Genomic DNA, 27,235 nt, shown 5'->3' with positions numbered 1-27,235 from the left:
GAAATTCTAAGGCACAAGTAGCAAACAAGAAGGAAAACAACGATGACATCAAATCTGGGCCAAAACATATTTTGCTCTGTAGGATGTGTAGCTGTTCAGTCAACTGTTTTTAGTTTTTTATGATTTTCCAGAGGTCAAAACACTTAATGACGCTAAGGTGCACAACTGGAATCATGTCCTATAACACTTATTAACATCTACTGGCAGTTGGTAACTTAATTTGTGCAGAAGACCTTCAAACGTACAATATATTCACCATCCTGTCCTATATTCTAAAATAATTGAATATTATTGGTTTTAAATGTGTTTTATATTTTGTTTTGCTCCTCAGAGCCTCCGTAAATAAATGTAGTGGAGTGTGTATCATCAGTAAATGTAAATACTAATGTAAAGTACAAGTACTTGAGTACAAATACTTGAGTAAAGTTACTGGTGTTATGTGTAACTTTCTCAGACTGTTTGCATTCTTTTGGCCTCACTCGTCTTCCGTACCCAGCTGCTGTTTGTTGACAAGTCTCCTGTGTTTGTCTGTGACTCGTCTGTGACTCGTCTGTGAATCGCTCAGCGGCACAATGACACAAACCCGCTCCATCGAACCTCGGCCTCTTCGCACAGCTTCACAGAAACAGCGGCTCGGGATGAAGGTCGATTCCTAACGAGGGACCCAGAAGCGGCTGTTAGCCCGTGCAGCCCCGGAGCTAGTTAGCTAACAGGCTACGTTAGCCGATGGTAAACAATGGAGGGGATCCTGCACAAATGGACGAACTACATGACGGGTGAGTTCTGTGTGTCTGTGTGTGTCTGTGATACGTGTTTTAACTCACTGTCTGTTCTGTCTTGTGGTGACACCGGGGATCTAATGACGGACGATGGTGGTTTGTGTCAGTTAGCTAACAGCTAGCACGCTAAGCTAGCAAACTGAAGCTTTAGCACCAAAGCTAACAAGTTAACATCAACATTAAAGGACGTCACTTGTCCTGTAGCTGCGTCACCGGTGTTATTTTTATAGTAATTTACATTCATACATAGTTTGTATTCATCATTAGCTTCAGCATCAAACACCAACAGATTCAAATGATTTCAAAACAAAGGTTATGTAACCCACAAATACTCACTTATCCTGTAAAGTATGACCTAATGTAAACATACATGTAGAAACGTACATGTGTGTAGAAAACAAGTGTTGACATGATAACTTGATCCCCCCCCCAAAAAACCTTCTAAATGTTGATGTGTAGCTAGATTTTGTGGTTGTTACATGTCCCGTCTGCTAACGTGGAGGAGGAGGGCTGGAGGATGCAGTCAAGGCGTCTTGGCTTCAGTTTTGGGAAGTTGTCAAGTCGTCCATCTTCATCTACAGCCTGTCTACAGACTTTGTGTTGTTAATTTTGTCTCGACAATCTACACACACACACACACACACACACACACACACACACACATCTGCACCCAGTGAGTTTCCTCATCTCACGCTGGCCGTCTGTCCTCAGGCTGGCAGCCCCGCTGGTTCGTCCTGGAGAACGGAGTCATCTCCTACTACGACAGCGAGGACGACGTTGGTAAAGGAAGCAAAGGATCCATCAAGATGTCCATGTGTGAGATTAAAGGTCGGGCCACTGCTCAAAATACCAGATATATACGTGATTTCCTTCATATCCCTTTACTCACATTAAGTTAAACACATCCATCAAACCTTTCTGCGTTTCAGTTCATTCAACAGACTCCACACGTCTGGAGTTGATCATACCCGGCGAGCAGCATTTCTACGTCAGAGCGGTGAATGCTGCAGAGAGACAAAGATGGCTGGTGGCGTTGGGTTCGTCTAAAGCTGGAACACTGGACACTCACAAACACAGAGGTAAACACGCTGTCTGTCGTCTGCCATGTCGGGTTTTAAACCATTTGTCACGTCTGCTTTGAAAAAGTGATGATTTTTGACCAAGGAGCTGAATATAACATTAATGATGACGTGTATCAGTTGTGGCTTATTACACTTTTCTGTGTTAAAGTGATATTCAGTCTTAAAAACTTGGAACAGACCAAGTGATGACAAATAGTAGTAAATCCATGTTAGTGGCTCTTTTAGGCTGCACCAAATATTTGACCTGATGAGGGCGATAAATGCCAAGTTAAGAGGAAGTTATTAGAATTCATCAGTTTAATTTAAATGTGGTATTTAGTCTTAAATTGAAATTGAAATCAGGTCCCAGGTTTTAAAAAAAGTCTTAAATGTAATAAAAACATGTATATCATGTTGTCTTTAAACTACAAGTTACTCATTTAGTTCCGGGAGAAATTGAAAATTACACGTTCATTAATTTATCCTTGAGAGTTTAATAAAAAACTTAATTTCCCAAGGTCCAGACTGTCTGAAGACGAAGATGTCTGAACTGCGTCTGTACTGCGACCTGCTCGTCCAGCAAGTCCAGACCATCCAATCACAGCACAGCACTGACACAGAGCCAACAGACACTTCTGAGGTAAACGACACAAACATTTATCTTGATCGTTTGTCACATTTATCTTTTATTCTCATAAAGGCAGAAACGTTAATAACAGGACAGTGTCATGGACTCTGCAGCTGAAACAATGAATTGATTAGTCAATTGGCAGAAAATGTATTGAGTTGTCACTCCAACAGATTTAGTCCCAATAACAATGAATAAAAGGGAAATATTTTGACAATCATTGGACTTCGGACTTTTGATCATAGGAAACAAGACGTGATGGGAATTTTTTTAATGTTTCATAATATTTTCTACCTTCTTCTGACAAGTTATCTTGTGATTTTTTCAGAGACGACTCGTACGTTTGTGTGACTGATGCAGATGATTAATATTCTCTCTCTCTTTCTCCAGGCGTCTCTCCTCAGTGCGACCTGTGCTACGTTCATCAGGACCTTGGAGGAGTGTATGACTCTGGCCAACCAGAGTTTGATGCCTGACCTCCGACCTCCTGAAAAGGTAGTAACACTTAGTAACGTCAGATAAATCCATTAAGTCTACAAGGAAAGACAATCTCACAAGCTTCAGAGGTGCAGGAGTGTAAACTCAGTTTTACTCTTCTCTTGTCTGTGAACAGATGAAGAGGTCGGTCAGTCACCCTGGAACTTACAGCTTCGACAGGTGAGTTCAGACTTTGTGTCCATTTGAAATTATCAACTTTATTTCTCTTGTAGTTTTCATGCAAAGATGAAGATGCTTTACTCAACTGGATCAAAAGCAAACAAACAAGAAACCCAGAAATTATAAGGATGTTTAATAAAAAATACTATTTAAAAAACAGAAAACATTTTTTAACAATTTAAGAGGAGACAAAGCAGGATCATCCCCAAATTAAATCCACGATAAAATCAATATCTGTTGATTTAAACTTTAAATCATGTCAACTAAATGAATCCCTAAATTATTTTCAACCGTAGCCTCTAGAGGGCAGCATTGCAACACTGTGAATAACAAAGCGACCTTTAAAAACTGGTGTTTAGCACCAAACAAGACTAATGAACTGGATTTGTTCAAATTGTGAGTTTTCAGTCACAGGAAGCAGATGTTTATGTTTCAATAAAAAGCTTTTGTGTCACATGTTGAAGATGATGAAATAAAGTTTTGATATTACATCAAAGCAAAGAATTTCATAGCTGTAAAAAAGTTTTCACAGATGCAAACTGTATCTCCGTCTTCATTTCCCAGGTCAGGTGTGCTGAAGGAGTACGTGAGTGGAGGTCAAAGGTCAACGCAGCGCAGGAACCGGACGTGCTCCGACAGCTCTGTTTACGATACTGAGCGTAAGACACGTTTTTTATTGTGCACTTACAGTAAGTGACATTTCCTTCTATGGGTCCTGGAAATTCTTAATTATTTCCCAGTAAGTTTTGGGGAAACGACAATTTAATGTAGTAGAAAACAACGAGAGACTTTAAGAAACATCACCGTGTGAAGGAGGCAAACAACCACAGCCTGTTCACTCTAAAGTAGTTGAATGGAAACACACACATCCATGTCATTTTGAACAGATTAAAAATAAAGAGGACTTGAATCTGACTTGAATGTGGACGTGTTGCAGGTTTTCTGTCGAGTCCTAACGGCGACCCGTCCTCCATTCCCGAGGAGAGAGGAGGCAGCACGAGCCCGAAGAACACAGCCACCGACACAGACACTGACTTGTCCATCTGAAAACCTGACGTCCACCAGAACCCGCTGAGCTCTGGACTCTGACCAGTTTAACGTCAGTCACGGCGGAGATAGTGACAGCATCTCCATCGAAGTGAGGATGAACTGGCCTCGAAGGAAAGTTCTTCTTTTGTCACACGTGCACTTTGGAATCATGGGTCACTTTTCCCTCAAGCCTTGAAATTAAACTGAACACACTGGAGAGACTTACAGACGAATCAACACGTCGCCACATTCACAGTTCATAACGACTGTGAAGCTGGAATCCTGGAAAAAAAAAACTCTGTGAATCAACAAGTGAAAGAAAAGTGCAGTTATATTATCTGCAGTTAAGCCCAGCAACCAAATGATGACTCCCTGGAAGAGTATAAATACACGAATAACTGTGACATCCTGTTTTCTGGACAGTTTAGAAGCCAGAGTCGGATGTTTCACAGTTTTTAAATTGACCCAAGAATGTACAGATAGTTTTTAAATCAGCAACCGTGTCACAGAAGCATCTTCTTCTACAGTATTTTCTGCTTTTTCCACATATTCTACAAAAACTCCGTCCCCCTTCCTGACAGCTTTGAGGTGGTGAGGTCTGGTGCAACAGAGCGAAGAGATGAACCAGACAGATGCACTGAGTCTTTACAGGATCCTGGAGCAGCTTGGAGACACAGAGCCGAGGAGTTCAGGTCTTCAGATGCCAACGTTTGCTTAAATGCAAAGATCGATAAACTTTGTTCTATTCTCCAGAAGACGACCTTCTCCGAGGTTTAGCTGCAAGAACAGAGGTTTGCTCTTCTTCTGGCGTGAGGAGGAAGACCAGACTTTGCTTCAATCAGCAGCGCCGCTTCCTTTGAGGAGTTTGCACCTTCTCCTGGTTTTTGTTTCTGCTGGGTTGTGTTTTTCTCCCCCCGCGCTGTCATTGTGAATGTGTTGCAAGTTACTGCCTTTTCACGTGTGTATTTCCTCAGTGATTATTTAGCCTTGTAGAGATGATTCCATCCAAACATGACCCTGAAGAGAGAGAGAAGTACGGTGGCCCTGGAAGCGCAACTCACTGCATATTAAGCAAACGCATACAAATAAAACAGAAAAAATATTTACTGTAAAATGACCTTTATGACTTCAGTTTATTTCTGAAGCACGTTTCTGTATCTGGTGGTTTTGTGGGAACTTGTCGCCTTTTTTGTTTTTGTTTGCTCATTTCTCAAGTGTGCTGAGCTCTCGGGGTCAATTTGACAAAGTCCTTAACGTAAGTGGATGATTGAGTGAAAAGGGATTCTCAGATTTCAGATGAGGCCGTTTGCAGATTTGTTATCTTCGTGTGTCGCTTTCTGCCGGGAGCTTTACTTTCCTCTGCCAAAACAAACAACCGTGGAAAGTATTTCTACAACTGTGACGCTGGAGGAATCAGTGTCCACAGCTGAAGAGTTGAAGAAACTATTATAGGTCAATCACATTATTTACTAAAGCCTTCTAGATCAAAACATTAATGAGAAAAGCTTTGGTGTTGAAAGGCTGTGAAGTAAATGAAAAATAATTCCTGAGAGACTTCTCCAATGGATTTTTTTGATCATATATGATCTGGAAAAATTCTGCAAAATCCAGTTATGAACTTTGTAAATACAGATTTGATGAATTATTGTAATAACACTTTTATAATATAAATTCTTTACATTTTCAAGTCCCGAAAAAATGATGAGTCCTCTCCAGATTTGTCTTAGAACTGATGGATTTGAATTTGGAATGTGGGAGAAATATTGTCCATATATTTTATAAAGTTGTTTATATTAGAACTCATTTTTTCTAAGCGGTGAAAGACGGACAAACAAAGTCGTGTGAATCTCTGTCCCGATGAATCTCCTCCAAAAGTCTTGTGACATGTTTCACTGTTCAAACACTCGCGAATGTCGTCATCTGAACGCAAAGCAAACAGGCGTAAAAGGAACCAATCAAACACAGAATCATTATGTGGTTACTGCTCAGCTGAACGTTTGAAGGATCCTGTTTCTGTGTCTCCAGCTCCTTCACCTATAAATCCTTACATGTCATGTTCTCACGGGACAGTTAACTCCTCCTCGTCTGGGCCAAAACTCATATGACGCTTTGTGTATTTTATTTACCCTTAAAGACACAAAGGTTTGACCACAGCTGTCGTATCTGAAACCCACGTGAGAATCAGCAGTTGGTTTCACTTCTGGTGCCAAACACTGAGAATAATAAGTTGAATACATCATCGATAACCTCACAGTAACTTTCCCTCCATTTACAGTGTGTAGATGTTGTTTTGCACTTTAAAGTTGAACTCTTTTTTTTTTTATTATTTGAATATTTTGTCTCTGAAAGTGATGAAGGTTTTTAAACAATCCAGATGTTGATGTTTTCCCTGAAGTGATGCGTTTGGATTTGCTGCAGCCTTATATTTTATTCTCTCGTATAACTTTAACCAAAACGCGTGTTTCCAGTATTTGCTGTGAACATATTCAAACTGTGGATCCTGTATTTTTCTTGACTTATTCTAAAAGAAATACTGTGAAGACGTGTTTTTCCAGACGCTTCAGCCCGAAGCTGCTGCCGGTTCACTGAAGCGTCAGGTGGGTTTTATAGTTAAATGCTCCGACAGGAGATTTTAAAACTGAATATCACAAATTGATTTTTTAGAGAAACGGATGAAAACACAACCAAGAGTTTGAAGTAAAAATCTGTTTCTAAATATTTGTCCGAACTTTTGAAGAAAATTGTACAAATGCTTTTGTTTGTGATTGTGGTTCTTCATGTGCCTCTTTATGATTTTGACTTGACAGCAGCTTAACTATTTATCTCTGACAAAATCCTGTCTTTAAATGAGTGATTTAGTTTTTTAAAAATCAATTTGTTTTCTTGGCAAGAGAAGAGTGAAGCGACTCTTCTTTATCCAGCATATAATCCATAATCTGTCCGGGTTTTATCAGAGTCTAACACATGTTTTAATTAGTGTTAACTTTTCTTGTCTTTATGTTGAACTCAGCTGCTGGTTTTTCACTTCATATTAAACATGAAGATATTTCGCGTGTTGTCAAACTTCTTTCTCCAAATGTCCAATGAATCTTATCTTTGTCCGGAAGTTCTTATTGATCCACAGCCTGTTTAAACTCTGTTGAACCAGCAGAGATTTTCATGCCTTAAGTGTCTCTGCACAAAGTGACGTGTGTTTCTTCCTCTGAATAAAATCATGTTTTAAAGTTGAGTGAACCTGTGGTTGTGTGTGTGTGTGTGTGTGTGTCTTTGTGTTGACTATTAGCACAAGCACAAACGTTTCATTTGTCAAAGACACACAATAAGACAATTAGAGATAATGAAATTACAGTAGAATAAACGAAATGTTGTAATTACTGATTCAACAGGTGGGAGTTGGGCAAGGAGCATGATCCTGGAGTGTGTTTACAGAGGGTGTGTGTGTGTTTTAATGATAACTCCCAGTGTTATAAAGGAGACACACTCATGACTCTTGATTTTCCAGAACAGAAGCCGGTTCCTGAAGCAGCTGTTGAAATAAACCCAGTTTCCTGGAACTGAAGATGAGAACGTGAAAGAACAAGTATGTAAGTTTTATATATTTACAATTTAGTGTTTCTGTATCAGTTGACAATAAAATATGAAATTTACTGTGGGGAGTTTTTATCAGACATTACAAAGAGTTTAAAGAAACCATGGTTACAGTTTTTAGAGCTGCAACGAAGAATTATTCTCATTATTGATTCATTTGATTTTCAATTTGTGTGTTTTTTTGGGGGGGGGGGGGTCGTCGGGCCTTGTTTATTCTCTTTCCTCTTTTTGAAAAGTTGTTGAGGTTCAGGTGCAGTCGACTTATCGCTGGTAGTTTATTCATTTCTACTTTTTAGCTGAGACTCACAATCTCACCTCAGTTAATTTAGCAAAGTAACTAAATTGTTGTTTTTTATTGCACAATTTCCTCCTGTGTTCAAAGAAGAGCAGCTTTAAGTTTGTGTTTCTTTCAGTAACAGAGCAGCGATGTGAGGAAAGAATGAGTGAAGCAATCAGAGGTGGAGGTGAGTCTGTGTGGAATCATTAAATAAACTAATAAATTAAATAAACTAATAACCACTGTGTCCTGATGGAAAAATACTAACAACCATCCATTGTTTTGTGTGAACAGAGAAAACTACAGGACTCATGTCGGAGTCCAGAGACTCGACTGACGATCAGTCTGCAGACACAACCACACAACTGAAAGTAACTGTTAATATTATTATTATTATTATTCCACATGACAACCTGTAAACAAACCGTTAGAAATGATCTAATGAGACGTGAGACACCACAGGTTTTATTAAACTGCTGTTCTGTCTCAGTAGATAAATGAAACTCCTGCAGGAACATTTTAAACGTTTAAATAATCACCTTTCCACAGAACTTTTATTCAAATTATAAATCCTTTTATTTATTTATTTTTATTTATCATTTCATAAAATAATTTTAGATCTAATAATCAAATTCCACTTTCCTCCGCTTTTCACTTTGCAGCCTGCTGACGGCTGCACAGAACCTGGTGACGCAGTTATAAAAATACATTAATATTCGGAATTTCACTCTAAAAAGTCCTGTAAAGATAAAACTCAAACTTTTAAATTGTTTCCTTAAATGAAACATACAGTTGTCTTGATTACCAGCGTGAGTGACTGTACTTATCTCTGTGTTCAGACCAGATCCAGCCCTGAACCCCTCAGCCTGGTTCGCTGTGCCGCCTGCTACAACCACAAGTCCAGCACCGTGTCATGGCGCGGGGACGCCGGCGAGTCCAGCTCCTCGGCCGAAGACTCCGGTCCAGAGGTCGAGGACGAAGAGTCAGAGGCAGAGTCCAGCTCCTCCAGCTCCAGCAGCAGCAGCAGCTCCGCCAACGGGGGGCCTGAACCCGAGAGGAGTGGAGATGCTGCTGAGGATGAATCCAGAGGAGAGGGAGGAGGAGGAGGAGGAGGAGGAGAGGGAGGAGGAGGAGGAGGAGAGGACGGTGATGAGACGGGAGAGACGTCAAACAGTCGGGAGGATAAGAACGAGCCTCCCTCCCTGACTCCTCACCTCATCCCTCTCTCCTTCCTGCCTCGCCCCCCCCAGGTCGTCTCCACCCTCCACCTGCAGGTGCTCCCTCAGAACTGTGGTGATGATGCAACGCTCTTCAACATCCGAGAACGCAGGCCTGAGAGAGAGGACGAGGACACACAGGAGAGTTACGGAGGAGGAGGAGGAGGAGGAGGAAGCATCTACAAGCTTCTGCCTCCACAGCCGCATCAATACCAGCAGATGATGTTACCATGGCAACAGATGTCACAACCAACAATACAGCAACATCATCATCATCAACAACAACTTCAAAGACCTGGACACCTCTCAGCTCAGGGTCAAAGGTTACCACCTCCCTCATGCACACGCCCCCCGACACCGTGCACGCCCCTGTGGGCACCAAACCCACCATACACACACACACTCACTCTGCAGCCATGTTGGCACTGTCGCCGCGTGCACCCCCCAAACACACACTGCAGCTATTAACCAGGTGAGTCCGACTGTGCAGCAGTGGACCGTGATCATGATGTGTGTGTGTGTGTGATCTGTGTGTGTGTGTGTGTGTGTGTGTGATCTGTGTTGACGTGGTGGACATATTCTGATGTGTTATTGTGTGTCTCTAATTAAAAGTGTAAAAAAATTTACTCAACGAGGAATTTGTTCCTATTTAATCTTGTATATAAAGAAACTTCTGGATTAAACTGTGTAAAGAGTTTGAAGCTCTTGACTTTGGATTCGTATCCGTCACACGGTTCCATCAGGAGGCGTCTGACTCATCCTGCAGCATCGAACAACGAGTCCACACACTGAGTCAGAGTCCTAACATCTGTCTCCAGAGAACCAGGAGTCCTGCAGCAGAGGGTTTGGCCCCTGAAGGTCCCTGGAGGCCCCTGAAGGTCCCTGGAGGCCCCTGATCTCAGCATCATAGAGTCAGTGAGGAATCACAGGAAGAGACAGAATAAAGTTCATGAAACATCTTATCTGCCGAGATCACAGAGCAGCGACACACACGACACACAGACCAGTGGGAAACTTTCCTGTGTCGTCAATTTAATTTCTATGTTGTATTTTTTTGTCCTTTCATTACTGCTCGTCCGCTGCTGTGTGGTTAAAGTAAATACTCTGTATATATATATATATATATATATATATAGAATATATGCACATATCATATGTTAAATAATGTAAATTAGAAAAACAAATGAATGCAAAAAGTTGAAATGCAAATGTTTTGGATTAAATAAAGTAAAAACACATTTTCTGATGTGTTTTCTGATCTTTTTTCAGGGTTTAAATGTTTGTTTATGAACATGTGATATTTCTGTGACATCAGAACTTCTGCTGCATGTTTGACGTCTGAAAACAAGTTCAGTGAAAACGTGATTATTTACTCTATGAATTTCGTAGTAATCAATCCAGTAGTTTAGAGATATTTCCGTCTGGACGAGAGATACTTCTACTCTTCTTCTGTTTCTTTACTACGACAAGTTTTTAATGAATCAAATGAAAATGCTTCCTCCGGTGCAGCTCTGACGTGTGAAGAAGACATCGACTTTTACAGTAACTGATATAAGTGTAAAGAGCAGGTGAGACAAAAAAGACACAGCTGTCGTTTCTGTCTGACGTTCAGTTTCCACACTCAGACACACAAACACACACAAAGACACACAAACACAAGAGGCTCTTTGTGTGATGTGTGTGAGGTTTGTTCCACCTACAGTAGCCAGTAAGTCTCTCCAGATGTCTCTACTGAGACAAAGTGTTTCCACTGAGACTGCCAACAACACACCGAACACACACACACACAAACACACACACACACACACAGTGAAAAGGATGCAGGAGAAGAATAATTGTTGGAGGGATTTTAAGTTCCTGCCTGAAGGTGATGATTTTTGTCTAATGAGCATCTAGTGAACGTGTGAGTCTCAATTAATCATTGGTCAAATGTTACTGTCACCGAGACGGTTGTGTGTTTATTTGTGTTAGCTTGTTTGTTTGTTTGTTTGTTAGTCAGCAGAGTTACACAAAGGAGAAAAGTAAAAGAAACATTTATTTTACTTTGTTGTCGGGCCCATGTCCCATCTGCTAACATGGAGGAGGCTGGGTTTGTGACCTATGATGATGGACTCACACTATTCATGTGCACCACAAAACAACACTTTAATGATGATCTAATCAGAATAATCTCTTATCAGTATTTAAACCAAATATCCGGACTCTGATATGAGAAGGTTAAATCTATCAAAGTGTTAAAGCTGCAGTCATGAACTCTTTATTTATCTTCAGCGCAGAATAACATCATGAAAATGTCACTTCTCTTTTTCTGACACGATTTCACGTCTTCACGCTTCATCAGTGTTTTGGAAAACGCTGCAATAACTGAGCTTCTATTCTCTCTCTCTCTCTCTCTCTCTCTCTCTCTCTCACTCCTCTCTCTCTCTCTCTCTCTCTCTCTCGCTCTGTCTCTCTCTCTCTCTCTCTCTCTCTCTCTCTCTCTCTCTCTCGCTCTGTCTCTCTCTCTCTCTCTCTCTCTCTCTCTCTCTCTCTCTCTCACTCTCTCTCTCTCTCTCTCTCTCTCTCTCTCTCACTCTCTCTCTCTCTCTCTCTCTCTCTACGCCTGTCAATTAGTGATAATGGACCCCAGCAGCCAAGAGAAGACCACTCCCTCCCTCTCTGCTCCCTCCCTCCTCCACACACACACACACACACACAGACACACACATACACAGACACACACACACACGCTCTCTCTCTCTCTCTCTCTTTCCGTCTGTCTTTCTTTCTACCTCTCAGTCTGTGATAATGGAGCCCAGCAGTCCGAAGAAGATCCAGTTTGCTGTGCCTCCTCTGCAGGGACAGCTGGACCCACAGGCCAGCGAACATGTGAGTGTGTGTGTGTGTGTCCCTGTGTGTGTGTGTGTGTGTGTGTTGTGGGGCTGAATGGGGCCACTATCCCTGATCCTGTGAGGAATGTACAGTGTGTGGGTGCAGAGCTGCATGTGTGCGTAAGTCACAATCTCATGAAAACTGCTGTTTGTGTGCATGAAACGTGTGTAACTGTCATGTTGACGCTGAGCGGTGTGAGACTCTTTGAGGTGTTTTGTGTGTTGTGCAGGTTTGTTCTGTCACATTTTCCTTGTTTGAGTAAAAATTTTGAAATAAAATAATCTAATAAACTGTTTCTACTCTACATTCCTGAGATATTTGCTGCAGTTACAGTCACACATGTTCTTATCCATGTGCTGTTTACGTGTTTACGTGAGCAGCAGCAGCAGCTGATGATGTAAATGTGACGATCAGACGGGGACATGTACGTACGTTACACCCACTGCTGTCACGGTTCATCTGCGGCTGATTGCCAGTTTACGCCCATTCTCTGAGGGCGTGCAGAGAGGCATTCTGGGAAACACAGGATGTGACAAACAGAGCGAGAGCCTTCATAGAGTAGAGGTGGAGAAGTCAGGTAGAGAGACGTGGACCCCAGAGGTCTGTTTATAACGTGAACAGGAAACAGAAGCTTCTCCCACAGCTTCCGTTTAACTCGCTGACATCTTTACGAGGTGTTTAATCACTGGAAGCCGGAAGTGGTTCGATTTTAAGGAAGCTGGTAAATGAACAGTGACAGATTAGGGCCCCTCAGTGTGTGTGTGTGTGTGTGCGTGTGTGTGTGTGTGTGTGTGTGTGTGTGTGTGTGTGTGTGTGTGTGTGTGTGTGTGTGTGTGTGTGTGTGTGCGTGTGTGCGTGTGTGCGTGTGTGTAAATGTCAGCGATGTTTTTTTTACGAGATACCATCTTGTAAACCTCCAGTCGCTCGTCCAGGATGACGATGGACATTTACATTCCTCTGAGCAGGAGCTGAGCGTCTTTATCTTTAAACTACAGTGGGTTAAACCCTGAGCATTGACAATTTGATCAGTGTAGGTTTTAGAAGAGTCATATTAAAACCACGAGGGCGACAACATAAAGAAAATGTGTTTTTATGGTGATTTCTCTATTATATTTGCTATTTGCAGAGTTTTTATAATCCTGAATGACGTGGGTCCTAAAGCTCTAAGTGGTAAATTATATTTTTAAGATGCATTGAACGTAATAAATTTAATTCGACTTGTAACTGCTGAAGTATCAAGTATCCACTGTGTTTTTATTGTGTAAGAATCAGGGCAGAGTTGAGTTTTGTGTTTTAAGAGCTCAGTGACTCATTGTGTATTTAAAGCCTAATTACACATACAGTAAAACTTTATTTGTATTTTATTTTTATTCGTGTGGAACCTTTCACACTGAAGGATGCAGGAAATCGTACAAAGCGTCAGGAGATGTGTTTTCTTTCAATTATCATTCAAAGAAAGAGAAAATAGAGAATAAAAATGAAAATGAATTTGTGTGTGTTCACCTCAGATCCGCCGCAGACGACCGACTCCTGCGACTCTGCAGATCTACAGACAACCTGGCACAGGTGAGGGGGGGGGGGGGGGGAGAGAGAGAGAGAGAGAGAGAGAGAGAGAGAGAGAGAGGGAAAAGGGGAGTGGGTGAGAGGAGTAGATGTGGGGGGGGGGGGGGGGAGGTAGAACTGAAAAGCAGCGACTATAATGGAACCTTTATTAGATTTGTGCTGCAGCTTTTTGTAAAGTGATCCCAGTGTTCAGACTGATGGATGCCTCAAGTGTGTGTGTGTGTGTGTGTGTGTGTGTGTGTGTGTGTGTGTGTGTGTGTGTGTGTGTGTGTGTGTGTGTGTGTGTGTTTCATAAATCCCCCCACACAGGAACCGACTGATTGAATAATCGGCCTGATTCCATTCTGTGAGCTCGGCTCTGTGAGTCTGGTTCCAACAAGTTGAGCCGAGCTCTGAAGGAACCTGACGTGTTTTCAAACAGAGATTTTATCTGATTCTCAGTGAAATCACAGACTGAGAAATTAGACAACTTCAAAATCTTTAAATTTACCAAATAAATAATTTAACATTTACGTCCTGATCAGAACTTTACGTCTTTGTGGAGACTGCAGATCTGGATTGAGACTGAATTCTTGTCGGTTGTCTCTTGACTTCAGGTCGAGCTTCGTTCCAGAAGTTCACAGATTTTCTTTCACAGTTTTTGGTCCCAGTGAGTGAGATGGGAACCAGCTGCACAAACACACTGAGCTGCTCAGCCTCAGAATAACAAGTGCACATGTTTTACTGAAAATAACTGTTTTCTATAAATGTGAATATCTTTTTCCATTAAGATCCATGAATTAATTTATTACACAAACAAACAAACAAATTAACACGACACAGAAAAGCTTCAGACCACAAGAGGAAACAAAACTAATGATCCATTATCCAACCTGACCACTGTGGTTTGGACGAGCAGAGGTGAGAACAGAAACCCCTCTGTGTGTGTGTGTGTGTGTGTGTGTGTGTGTGTGTGTGTGTGTGTGTGTGTGTGTGTGTGTGTGTGTGTGTGTGTGTGTGTGTGTGTGTGTGTGTGTGTGTGTGTGTGTGTGTGTGTGTGTGTGTGTGTCAAAAGCCTGGTTCTTCTGGGCTGCAGAGTTTCCATCGATGTCTGAGAACTATTAAAAACACATGAACTGTTGACAACACAGTTCTCTATGTCATCATGAACACACACACACACACACACATGTATCACCTGCAGGTGTTAAAGACGTTATTGTTCAGTTCCAGGAAATCCTGCAAACCTCATTTACAATTCAAAACCTGCACTTTCTGATCACAGCGTCGCTTCAGGCTTCAGAGGAAACGATTACGACCCAACCTGACCTCTGTGGTTTGGACGAGCAGACGTGTTGAGAAACATGAAAAATTTATCTGTCACGCAGAATTACAAATAGCAACGTGTCAGACATTTAAAAAATGAACTTCTGACAAATGAGTAAAAAGAGAAATCGCTCACTGCTGCCGTCTGGTCTTTCCTGCAGATGTTGGCGATCAGAACAACGCCAGCGGAGAGTCACAGGTTTGTAAAGTGTGGATGTTGATGCAGACGCAGGGAGAAGTGGAGAAGTGAAGTCAAACCTCACGTCTGGATCAGTGATGGAACCAGTAAAGATAATGTCAGAATTTACTGGAGAAAACTAAAGTTAATCTAGAAAAACTGTGGTTGAAGCTTCAGTCGACTGTGACCTTTGACCACTCGAATCTAATCAGTTCATCTTTGAGTCCAAGAAAATATAAAGTAATTCCCAAGAGGCAGACTTGAGATGTTTTGTGAGGCCACTGTGACCTTGACCTTTGCCCTTTGACCACCCAAATCTAATCAGTTCATCCGTGAGTCGAAGTGAACATTTGTGACAAATTTGAAAGGATCCTCTCGAGTCGTTCTCGAGTTTACACGTTCACAATGTAAATAAAAGGGTTTTGTGAGGTCACAGTGACGTTGATCTACGAACACCAAACTCTAATCAGAGGATCTTTGACTTAATGTTTAATGTTTGTCCCAAATTTGACTTCGTTCTTGAGATATTCGTGCTACATTCAGTCCTGACACGTCGACGTTTCACTTTGACGTCTCTCCATCATCACTGTTTACCTTCAGTTCATCATAAAGTTAAAAAGTCTAAAGACAAAGTTTTCTCCACAGATTTCCTGACTGTGCCTGACCTTTAAGTCTGTGGTTGGAAGCTCCAGCAGACGAACTGACTCAGTGTTGTTTCACCATAATAAGATTAGGAAGAACAGCACGGTGCATCCTGTCCTGACCCGGCTGGATATTAATATTTCATCATGAGCCTCAGAACAGAACACATCCATTGTCTGCACATTATGTTGAAGAGCACAGTCACTCACTGACGATATGTCTCACTCATCCTCTGTCTGTTTGAAAATCTTTCTGTTTTTAATATAAATCTTTATAAAATCCACTGATTTGTCGATCTTCTGTTTTTAATCAGGTTCTAATTGGTTTTCTTCTGTTCTGCAGGAGTCGGATTCGTCTCAGAGGAAGCAGAGCACCTTCGCCCCCCCCACCATGAAAGGTAAACACGGGACACTCTTCACTTTCCCCTGATTCTGCAGAATGTGTCTGCAGGTTTATTAAAGACTGACTGTGCAGGGAGAGCGAATCAATATCTCCACTGTTAAAGTCTTAAAGAGAAACGTTCACGATAAGAGTTGAAACTCATTCGACGTCTTTCAGAGTAAAAAAACTTTTCATTCTGGATTATTTGACCCACTTTGGTTCTGAAAGTGGATTTAAGGTGAAACCAGATCAAACTTTATTTAATAAGCTACGTTTCAAAAGCAGAAGAACACTTTGTGGTGTAGTGAAGTGTAGTTTCACTAGAGACAGATTTTTACTACAGGTTATGTTTTCATCTATGTTTGTTTGTCTGTTATTTAGCAGGATTACGCAATTTTAAAATCTGGGTCAAGGGGCAGATCAAGGAATTCATTTTTCAGAGAATAAATAATTAATCTTGATGATATTTCCAAGTGTTTACAATTTGGTGCAGATCCAAACTAAAATCTGGTGAAATGTTCTGTGTAGCCTTCTAGTTTTGATCTGCACCAAATCGCTCATAAAGAATTAATGGAATATTTCCTGATCTTTCTTCTTAATGCTCGAAAATTGGTTCAGAAGTTTTTGCGTAACAACAACAAACACAGTTGAAAACCTCCTCAAAAGGAGTTTTGAGACATTTAGGAGAAACGTACTCAGAGATGCATCAGTTCATCTTTTCTTGATATATACAGTATATATATAAATACTCTGCATGTCATCTATGTGAGATTACTTCACATGTCAGTTCTGCCTGTATGTTCTCGAACATCTGTTGCAGCTGTGTCCACAGTCTCTGCTCAGTTTCTCTGTGTGTTTGCTTTCTGTGTGGATGTTGTGTTTTTGTTGCACGACACGACGATGGTCTCTCTGTTTCTGGTCCCCCCCCCCCCGCACCCACTCTCCTGTTTGCTTTGTCCTGGTTTTGGTCTCAAGTCTTTGGTTTTGTTTTTCAGCCTCATATCGGCACATCTGGCAGAGGGTTGGGGGGGGGGGGGCTCTGGTTACTTGTCATGGGTTACAAACTGTGCGATGCAGCTCTTATAATTTTGTAACTTTAAATCACAATATCAAAATGTTCTGCTGCAATTTCATACATTTAAAGACCAGGAATTTCCCCTTAAATAGTCGAACAAGTAGAAGTTACATTTTTTCAGGATTATAACAGTTGATATTATATATTTTTTTGTTGTCAACTCGAGGCCAAACTCCGTCATGAGTCTGTGTCCAAACCCCGAGGATCTCGTCCCTCTGAGGCTGAATCAACCTCCTCGGCCAATCACAAGAAAGAAGTCGCTTGGCCCTAAAATACTTGGAAGTATAAATACATGCCAAAGTACACAGAAATAGACCAGAACTCTAAAGGTGATTAAGTGATTAGTCGACCAACAGAATATTTATAGACAAGCTCCAGACTTAAACGCTGCCCTGCTGCCACGTGATTGGCCGACTGGCTAGTTGCGTAAACACACTTGTGTAAAGGTTCCTAATAAAGTGATTGGTTAAAAAAAAAAGAAGGTCTGATTCGAGCTTTAACCTGTAGAGTCGTCGAGCACAGACACTAAAACGTGACACTGAACCGAAGCTGAGTTTAAAGAAGGTGAATCATTGAGCTGATGTTGTTTTGCAGTCTGATGGATTTCATCTCTAAAAGACTGGATGTTGTTGTTTTTTTAAATCCTCACTCGTGCTGAATAATTTATAAAAGAGTTGAAGAGCTTCTCCATCACATCACATGTGACTCTGCCTGTAAGACAGTGATGAGCTCAGAGTGACGCTGCTGCAGAGGTTTAGGATCCTCAGTCACATCTGCAGCAGAACAGCAGCAGGTGAGACGCTGGTGTCTGTGTTGTGGTTCAGACTTTTAGCAACAGGGTGGAAAATGAGTTCTGTCGTTTTCGGTCGTTGTTAACGCAATAAAGTTTGTTCAAGTGTTGATGATTCTGCTAAGTTTGGTTTTGAGTAGTTATAAAGGGGTGACACGTCATGATTGACAGCTGACACTGACCCACAGCTGGGGGAACAATTCAAATTCACCAATTTGCAAGTGCACCTGATTTTTAAAGAGGAATCAGACACAGAACTTTCATTGGTTTATTGCATGATCATCATAATCATGATGATTATTTCCCCAGTGTTGACCCAGGTAGAAGTGGACACGCCCCAAAAAGAACTCGCCGATTTTATCTGAAATATGTATAAATGAAAACTTGAAAAACAAAAGGGAAGAAAGAAAGGAAGAAAATACATAATGGTGCAGAGCTGAGTGCAGCGCGGAGCTGGTTCCGGGAAGTGGAGACAGTAAAAGCTTTTCTTTTTATTGATCGTGTGTGTGTGTGTGTGTGTGTGTGTGCGCGCGCGCGCGCGTGTGTGTGTGTATGTGTGTGTGTGTGTGTGTGTGTGTGTGTGTGTGTGTGTGTGTGTGTGTGTGTGCGTGCGCTCTCTCATAAATCCCTCCAAACAGAAACCGACTGATTGAATAATCGTCCTGATTCCAGCTCAGTGAGCGTCTTACATTCTGTGGGATCAGGAAAAATTTGTTTGCATTTCTTAATCTGCTTTAATTTATTACACTATAACAGCGTTTGATGCTTTGTTTTTCAAGTTCTGAAATCTTTGTGCAGTGAATCAGCGAAACTTCTTCCATAAACATCTGCAAGTGAGATGAATTTCTCTTCACTCGACTACTCGTGGCTGCTGAGCTGAATATTTATGTTTTTGAGTTGTGACCTTTTCATCGACTGCTTTTCTCCTCAAGTTTGGGTTCAGATATTTTTCCCCATTTTTTTAAATCTTAGTTTTGATTTTTAAGCCTCGGTTTCAATCCCCTCCCACTTTGTTGCAACACGCCTGTAGTTGAAGCGTCTCTCCACTAGAGGTGCTCTTCTCTCCTCAGAGCTTCAGCTGGGGGTGGAGCAACATCTCCTGGGGGCGGGGCTGAGCGAGACGGACGGTGGCCAGCTGAGCCCAATCACAGCGCAGCTCTATGCCACCGCTCCCCTGTGGGCCAATCACAACGGGCCAGAGGAAGCCAACGGGAACGAGGTGCCGTTAGCCAATCAGGAGAGAGGAGTGGCAGAGAGCAACAGTTTAGGGGGTAAACGCTTTAATTTGAGACAGAAACACGAAACACATTGTGAACAACAGCGAACGCAAAGATAACGTAGAATTTGCTTTTACAACTAAAGTTTGTTCTCACTGGTTGTTCAATGTCGTCCACGGCGGAGGGAAAACGTTCGTAACAAGATTCTTCAAAAGAAAAGAAATGGAATTAAGAGCTTTTAAAACCCTTTATTGGTCGATTAGTCAAATTGTTGTCAGAGTTTTTTCCTTTCTTCTCAACAACAGATCACGAAACACAACAGATCAAATAAGAAAACTTGAAATTAACTTCAAACTGAAAAGGTTCCTGCTGTCGACAAAGATCGTTGCTGATTGGATGAGGAAGGAAATGCTGCTTTCACGTGCGGCGTGTTTCCTTCCTGTCTCTTTTCCGTTTGTCCAATCAGCAGCGATCTGTGACGACAGCAGGTATCTGCGGTTGTGTCTCGTTATCTGCTGTTGTGTTGTTTGTGGCCTTTTTTGTTGTCGTTGCCAAAAATTGACGTGTGCAGCTTTGAGCTTTTTGTGTTGCGTTCGCTCGACACGACAAAGTAACAAACAAATACAAACACAGACACACACTCACTGTGTGTTACTAATAACTCACTGTTGTGTTGTTTCATTCACTAACACTCTGCTCTTTAAACACCACTAACTCTCTCTCTCTCTTTTCTCCTCCTCACGATCTGTCACTTTTCTATTATCTCCGTCTCTTTGCTTCTCTTTCAGATTTGTCACGTGACCACAAACAGGAAGCGTCCAGTCCTGACTCGGTTTCCCGATAGCCATCTCTACTTCCTCTCCTTCATCTCTCCATAACCGACCTCCTCCTCCTCCTCCTCCTCCTCCTCCTCCTCTTTTCCTGCCGCTGTTCATCAGATCATATTTAACTCGCTGCTTCTCTCCTGCACATCAACACTGTGTCGTCTCATCTGATGGCGGCTCTGCCTCACTACACACACACTACACACACACACTACACACACACACACACACACCAAACACATACTGTACACACACAGACATACTGTACACACACAGACATACTGTACACACACAGACACACTACACACACACACAGGTTAAATGTTCAGAATCAGTGGAAACTCAAATACCGAAGGTGAAGTTTTGCTTGTGGGGAAACGGCTGTGAATAAAAATGTATTATATTGGAACGTTTACTGAAAGTCCGAGTGTTATTACCCTGCATGTGTGTGTGTGTGTGTGTGTGTGTGTGTGTGTGTGTGTGTGTGTGTGTGTGTGTGTGTGTGTGTGTGTGTGTGTGTGTGTGTGTGTGTGTGTGTGTGTGTGTGTGTGTGCGTACTAGTTTTTCAGTATAAACTTTGACCTTGTCAGGACCAGTAGACGTCATTGGGACCAAAGTCGGGTCCTAAACGTCATTTCTGAGCTCCTGGTAAAGTTCAGGTGAAGTTTGAGTTTTGCATGAACTGGTTGAGTTTAGTGTTTTTTGTTGGATCGTCTACAACGAATGGAAGTTTACACAAAGTCCTGATGTGTGTGTTTGTGTAGAAAATAACTCAACAACACATGAAAAGATCTTTAACAAACTTGGCAGGATCGTTACCTGAGAGTTTATCTCCACATGATTAAACCTCCGAGCTGATTCATCAAGGTCAAGAAAAATATGGTTTCGAAAAACACGACAATCGAAACCTCAACAAATGATTCATATGAAGTCAAGTGACGTCATGAAGAAGTTGGGATAAAGTCAGATGTGGGAAAAGTTGTGTCCAACTTCTCATGAATCAATAGCTTCATTCATTTCTGTTTTTCTGCCTCAGACAGATTTACTGTGGTTCAGGTTTGTTCTTGGAGGTTTTAGCAGGTTTTTCCTGTTGACGCTGAGTTTTGACATCCAGCAGGAAACCTGATGATTTATTCAGGGAACACGATGTTTAGTCTTTTCTGCCAAACAGTCACAGGTTTATTCCAGTTTCATTCCAGGTAATAACTGCTTGTGCACATGTGATTAATGATGTGGTTTATAATGAATTTTAATGTTTGATTCGTTGAGTATTTACTGGGATATTTACATTTTGAGTGAGTAAATGGGACTTTTATTGGAAGGTATTAAACCAGAATAGTAAATTAAATTAAACCATCACTTTATGTTTCATTTTTAGAATCTGGTGGTTGTAGTGATGATGTATTTGTGGGTGGGAGAAAAAACAAGATTCAGGCTTTTAGCTGCTTAAATCTGACAAAATAAAAGTTTTGATAATAGCTGAATTCTATTCTGAGACACTTTTTCTTGGAGGTTCCGCCACAGTTTCAAATTGAAGAACCTCCAAAAGTTATTTTCGGGTCAGTAAGTGTCTTGTTATCATTATTATTTAATAATGTTAAATCTAAGCTGAGTTTGTGTTTGTGCAGGGAAGCTGGAAAGTGCTGTGCCCGAGGAGGAAGAGGAGGAGAACATCCCTCAGAAAGACTGATCCAGAGAAGAAGAATTTATCTCTTTGTTATTCTGGACGAACCAACAGACGAACTCCAGCTTCAGCTTCAGCTTCAGCAGCAACACGACAGGACTTTGATTTTCAGTGGAGAGCAGATCAGGAACCATGTGACTTCTCTCAGTCGCAATGAACCAGTGAGAAACCAGAGCTGACATCACTGAGCACATCCACACAAACTGAATCCACCGTTACTCTTTACTCTGTTTGACCTGTTTCAGGTGGAAGTTCATTTCTTATCCTTCAACAGAAGCAGAAAACTGATAAAAAGAAAATTCTGATGCTGTGAAACACAATTTCTCTTCAAATTCCCACTGAAAAACTACTATAAAAGATGATTTTAGTTTTATCTTTGGTCAAATTAATAACATATTACCCAGTGGATAAAACCACTGATTTGTCACCATAAACATCGATTTACTAGAAAAACTAATTAAAAAAACGTAATGTTTATTAAAATAGAAAACAAGCAGACTTACTATAAGTATTAATTATTGCCATAATCCATTAATCCTGTTTTGTTTCGTCCAGAAACCAAGAAATCTTCAGTTTTAAAAGACGCTCGACAGAGAAAAGCATCAAACGGACTCTTTGCAGAAGCTGCAACCAAAGAAAAACTGTCACTTTTTCCTGTTTTTGGTTGAAATATTTAGTAAAAATGAATCGGGATCGTTGCTTAAACTGCCCGATAACTGATTTCATGTTTTAAAATGTTCAGTGTGATCAGACATTTAAAGATGCTCGACACCAAACGCCTGTAAAACACATCAACTTAGATAAAACTGAGAATATAAAGCAATAACTTTAATACATGCAGCTTTCTAGCATAAAGACATTTTGACTCGATATTATTACGCGAGTTTTTCCTGCAGTGCCAAAGTTTTCACTGAGGAGAATGTGTGTTATTTGATGACTGATAGAACAATATAGTGAGTGAGCACTTTTCACTGAGCAGCTCTCAACCAATCACTTAAACACACGTGTGTTAAGAATCATCACGGTTGAGCAGGTTTGACTCGTCATGTTTGATGAACTGGATTCGATCTAAAATCTGATTCTATTCAACATGAATCAGTGAATCTACAGGATGACGATGAACTGATGAGGAGACATTTTGTTTTTTTTAATCTTCTGTATATTCAGTTTGTTTCTTTGTGACTTATTTTGTTGTTTTTTTATCACTAACAGCAATAACATGTTACCTGTGATTTTCTACACAATAAAACATGAGAATATAAAACCTCTGACATCATATAGCTTCACGACTTCTTTATTACTGCATAAGTGTTTTCTTAGGGAGCCCCCTGGTGGCCTTTGAGAGACACAGCAGGAAAACACCTGTCTCACTGCTACAGATTTATACATTTGTGAATAAAACTTTTAAATCTTTTCTTATCAAAGCTTTTATAAATGAGTTTGAATTAAAATGGATTAATCATATTTATCTGTATTTTGATGATAATCATACTTTATAATTACATTAATGTTAAAGGTTTGTGTATATTATTATTTAATGTAATTATCTCAGACAACCAAAGATTAATTTTGTCCAATGGGACCAAATTCAGTTTAAATTCAAAGAGACATGACAATGAAGTTTTAATGAAGAAGCACTAAGTTTCCATGTACTGTTTTTAATTCCAGCCGTCTTTTACTTTTTAATTAACATTTCTGAAGTGTTAATAATGTTGAATTAAAATTTAATTCAACACCTTCAATGTCTCGCACAGGTAATACAAATATTTATTATAGTTCCGAGTATAAATGTCTCTCAGAAAACCAGTAATCATAAACAGAGAAATACTTATAATTTAGATGGACCCTTTATTTAATTGCCTTTTAAGAGGATGTGTTTTTATTTCAATAGCTGCAGATTCCTGTGATAACTTCTGTACGCGATTAGTGACCGAGGTGAATCCGTCAATCCTGCATTTGTTGTTGTTGTTGTTGCAATTAAGTCTTAATTAACGACAGCAGCAGGTGAATCAGGTCTGATTTCTTTAGGAGGAAAAGTGTTTTATATTGAAAAGCTTGTGCAACATTTGTTTGTAACTTAAAACTGAATTTTCTGAAGACATTGTTGACATTTAATCCAGCACGTTTGGCTGTTATCAACTAAGTACAATCTTAAAATTTTAATTCAAAACCACTTCTCACTTACCAGGTTTTCCCATCATCATCATCATCATCACCAGGATCCTCCCACACACACACACACACTCACAGCTCAGGTCTGACACAGCCCTAAAGTTTATTTTATTCATGTCATTTAAGTTACACGGTGGAATTAGAGACACAAAAAAAAAGAAAAAGAAAAGAGGTTAGAAATAAAAAGAGCAACAACCACCATTTCACATCAAATGGCAGAATGTGTCCACGGATCTGTCCTCACGGGCTGATAGTGCGCACTACTGACTACACACTCACATGGTCTCTACTGTGTAGTGTGTACTTTTAGTTTTAGAGTTCAGTCGTGTGTAGTTCGCAGTATGAGCGTTCAGACAGATCCCTGGCGTTAGAGGGACGTGAGCAGAGGGGCCGACATAAAGGAGGCATCCTGTGTGTGTGTCTGTGTCTCAATGTGTCGCCTCTGCCACGTCTCCCTTCAGACAAATAAATGACCGCACTTTGAAAGAAGTCGTCCGTCCGTCTGTCCTAACAGGTCCCGAATAACCGTCGCAAAAAAAGTTAAAACCGCTCACGTAGGAAAGTTCATCGGAGGACGACTAAAAAGAAACTCCAGCGTGTTATTGCAGCTCCGGACTTTTCACAGGTCTGAGGAATCGGTTTAATTCTAAATCTATTGTTCCCGTCGAATTGAAGCACTAACGTGTTCATGCCCCTCCCCCCCCCCTCGGCTGCTGGTTCGGAGGCTAAGACGCAGGAAAGGAGCAGAAATCGAACATTTCATCCTTTAAGTCGCCGTAAACTACTTTTTGCAAGATGTCATATAAATTATGTTTTGTTCATTACTGGAAAAAAAAAAAAGAGAAGAAGAAGAAAAACAACTACTGGTCCTCGAGCCAATCAGGAGCCTAGACTGTAAATAAATATGGATGCCATGACAGCTCCCCAAAAGTGAAGCCAAAGCGTCTTGATCACCCCCTGGTGGCCGGCTGCAGTATAAGTTAATAAACCCAGCATCCTCCTTGTTAGTGGATGGGACAGGGACCAAGCTAAAAGGTCAAAGTGCACGTTAAAATGTTTCTCAAAGATGGTTTCTGTCGTGTTAGTGTCTGATAAGTTTGGTTTTAATTCGTTATTTAATGTAATAAAAACAGGGCGACAGGTCATGATTGACAGCTGACTGGCGCTCAAGATGGCGGTGTTTGTAACCAGGATCTTTTTGGCTTCATTTCTGGATAGTGGGAGGAAGTGGAGACGCGGCGTCGTCCATCTTTAATTACAGCCCGTGACCACGAGGGGTTGAGAGGAATATTAGCGCGGTCTCTGACAGCAAGACGGGTCGACCGGCTCCAGAACTACACTGTAGTTTTACTGCAGTATTTTTTTAAACTTGTATGTTCCCACTGTAAAAAGTTATCGTGTAACCGAGCTGCTGCGGATTCAGGCTGATTGTGTCCAGAATCATCCAAACGTTTAAAATGGCGTTTCACCCATTTAACACCCAAACACTCCACCACTTCCAAGCCCCTGATATACAAGTTGCTGTTTTTTTTTTTTTTTAGTGTCAACACATTTTGGCAAATCGTCGTCATCATCATTGTCGTCATCATCATCATAAAAATAACAAAAACATGAACATTAAAAACAGACGAGCTCAGTTCACATCAAAGTAGAATACGGATATTATATCTTTACCCACAAAAAGTTTGTTACGACTAGCTAGAAAAAAAGAAAGGAAACATCACCATGTTCTACAAGTGTGTGTCTGTCAGTGTGTGTTTGTGTGTTTGCGTTTTACGATGAAATGTTCAGAGATTAGTGTTTGTAGTTTTTACATCTCCTCAGCATGTGTGTGTGTGTTTAGGTGTAAACTTACATTAACAAGCAACATGTCTTTCATTATCAACACAGCCCATTATCACGAACCACCCGCCCTCCTGCATAAAACCAAAATATAATAATAAAAATAAAAAAAACCCACATCACATCAGAACCATTTGCATTCCCAAAGTAAGCATCCAAATCCATCACCACGTAGAAGCTGGCCACTGAAAATCTCTAATCTTTCATCGAAAAACAAAAGAATATTTTAGTGTCAACTATATATATACTATATATTTATATTTTTGTTCTTTTATACCAACCAAACATATGGTATATTATGTGTTGCTGTGGTTATGGTCCCTGGCAACATCATGAAAAAAGTACAATGATTAAAATAAAGACACTGATCCCCCAACTTCATCCAGCTCGTGTGTATCTGTGTGTTTTAAGTTTCTGCTCGTGTTTGTGTGTTTTTGTCGTCTTTGTGCGATGAATTGTGTGTTTCACGTGTTCTTTTGGCGTGTTTTTTTTAAATGTACACTATTTGTTCTGTATTCAGAGAGGACTTGTTTAAATGCTACACGCTTAGTGTGTTACGCTTGTCGACACCGACTGTGTGTTTGTAGTCGTCAGGATGGTACGTTGAGGCATTTTAGGCATAGTTTAGCGTGTTTAGTTGGTCTTTAGTGTATGCTCTTAGTGTGTAATTGTCGTAGTACGAGCGCTAACGCTCTAATGGCAGACAGCACAGGAGACCTTCGCTGTGTGTTTGCTGTGTTTCTACGCATTAGAGCTGATGCTCTGTTTATAGACGGCGTGGTAGGCGTTTCGCAGCAGGACGTAGGGGAAGCAGGACTCCAGCAGGTCCATGGTCAGGAAGGGAGACTCCTGCACAATCTGAAACGCAAAATAAAACACAGACACACAATCAGGCTGTTAGATGGTAGAAGTACAAAGATGTGGTTTCCTCCTACGTTCACTCCAAATGTATCAGGAGCAGAAAGAGTTTTCTTTCTCTCACCATGTCCAGCAGTAAGTAAACAGATTCTCTGTTACGTGTCGTCATCTTGTCCGTCTCCTGGCCGATCTTCAACAGGCTGGATGAGGCCAGCTACACACGCACAGACACACACACACACACACAGTACCACATGTTAGGGAGTTGTGCTGCAGTTTGAATCCAATTTCTAAAGCAAAATAAATCATAATCAGACATGGTTTCTATCAGTTGCTTTGATTCAAACTAGAGCAGTGAGCTTTGGAGTGAACTCTCTCAGCCGTTCCTGGGACTCGCCAGCGGCTGCAGCAGTCGTGTGCAGCTCAGGTATAAAACAGTTTGATGGTTAATAAAGTAAATTGTCTTACGGCCAGGAACTCTTTCAGACGATCCTCTATGCTCCCCTTGTGGATGGTGAAGAGAGCTGCAGCGATCTGGTTGATGGCTTTGGCCAGGCAGTGGATGTTGTTACAGTGGCCTGTAGGGGGCAGCAAACA

The 27,235-nt window shown here is 41.0% G+C and overlaps 3 protein-coding genes and 1 long non-coding RNA gene across 8 annotated transcripts in view; 3 read left to right on the top strand and 1 right to left on the bottom strand.

Moving 5' to 3' along the window:
• The first annotated feature begins 444 nt into the window (after window positions 1–444).
• On the top strand, window positions 445–4,455 carry plekha3 (pleckstrin homology domain containing, family A (phosphoinositide binding specific) member 3). Its single transcript, XM_034608861.1, has 8 exons — window positions 445–776; window positions 1,491–1,607; window positions 1,709–1,858; window positions 2,359–2,480; window positions 2,859–2,963; window positions 3,082–3,125; window positions 3,690–3,784; window positions 4,063–4,455. Exons 1-8 carry the CDS (start codon window positions 737–739, stop codon window positions 4,170–4,172), a joined length of 783 nt encoding a protein of 260 aa, XP_034464752.1. The 5' UTR covers window positions 445–736; the 3' UTR covers window positions 4,173–4,455.
• Window positions 4,456–11,948: 7,493 nt separating this feature from the next.
• On the top strand, window positions 11,949–20,292 carry ppp1r1c (protein phosphatase 1, regulatory (inhibitor) subunit 1C). 2 transcript variants are annotated; one of them, XM_034609520.1, is made up of 6 exons: window positions 11,949–12,104; window positions 13,616–13,673; window positions 15,137–15,174; window positions 16,138–16,192; window positions 19,112–19,312; window positions 20,047–20,292. In XM_034609520.1, exons 1-6 carry the CDS (start codon window positions 12,024–12,026, stop codon window positions 20,100–20,102), a joined length of 489 nt encoding a protein of 162 aa, XP_034465411.1. In that variant the 5' UTR covers window positions 11,949–12,023; the 3' UTR covers window positions 20,103–20,292. The 2 variants fall into 2 exon arrangements, with proteins under 2 accessions (XP_034465411.1, XP_034465409.1); XM_034609518.1 differs by lacking the exon at window positions 20,047–20,292 and having other exon boundaries at window positions 19,112–19,512.
• A 3,325-nt stretch (window positions 20,293–23,617) lies between these two features.
• On the top strand, window positions 23,618–25,527 carry LOC117775940. The gene is made up of 3 exons (XR_004616361.1): window positions 23,618–23,639; window positions 23,821–24,622; window positions 24,710–25,527. It is a non-coding gene; the product is annotated as an uncharacterized LOC117775940 (long non-coding RNA).
• The window catches only part of nckap1 (NCK-associated protein 1), a 28,817-nt gene continuing 26,340 nt past the window's right edge, over window positions 24,759–27,235 (bottom strand). For 2 of the 4 annotated variants that reach the window (XM_034609512.1, XM_034609514.1), the window contains 3 exons: window positions 27,107–27,216; window positions 26,763–26,852; window positions 24,759–26,638 (listed from right to left, as the gene is read on the bottom strand). In XM_034609512.1, the coding sequence (XP_034465403.1) occupies window positions 26,522–26,638; window positions 26,763–26,852; window positions 27,107–27,216 (317 nt within the window). In that variant the 3' untranslated portion in view covers window positions 24,759–26,521. The remainder of the gene's footprint in view (window positions 26,639–26,762; window positions 26,853–27,106; window positions 27,217–27,235) is intronic. The other 2 variants (XM_034609511.1, XM_034609513.1) reach the window with 2 other exon arrangements.

Source organism: Hippoglossus hippoglossus, chromosome 15, assembly GCF_009819705.1.
Source record: "Hippoglossus hippoglossus isolate fHipHip1 chromosome 15, fHipHip1.pri, whole genome shotgun sequence".
NCBI lineage: Eukaryota > Metazoa > Chordata > Actinopteri > Pleuronectiformes > Pleuronectidae > Hippoglossus > Hippoglossus hippoglossus.
Note: the sequence above shows the minus strand (reverse complement) of the source record. Positions and strands in the feature narration are given on the sequence as shown.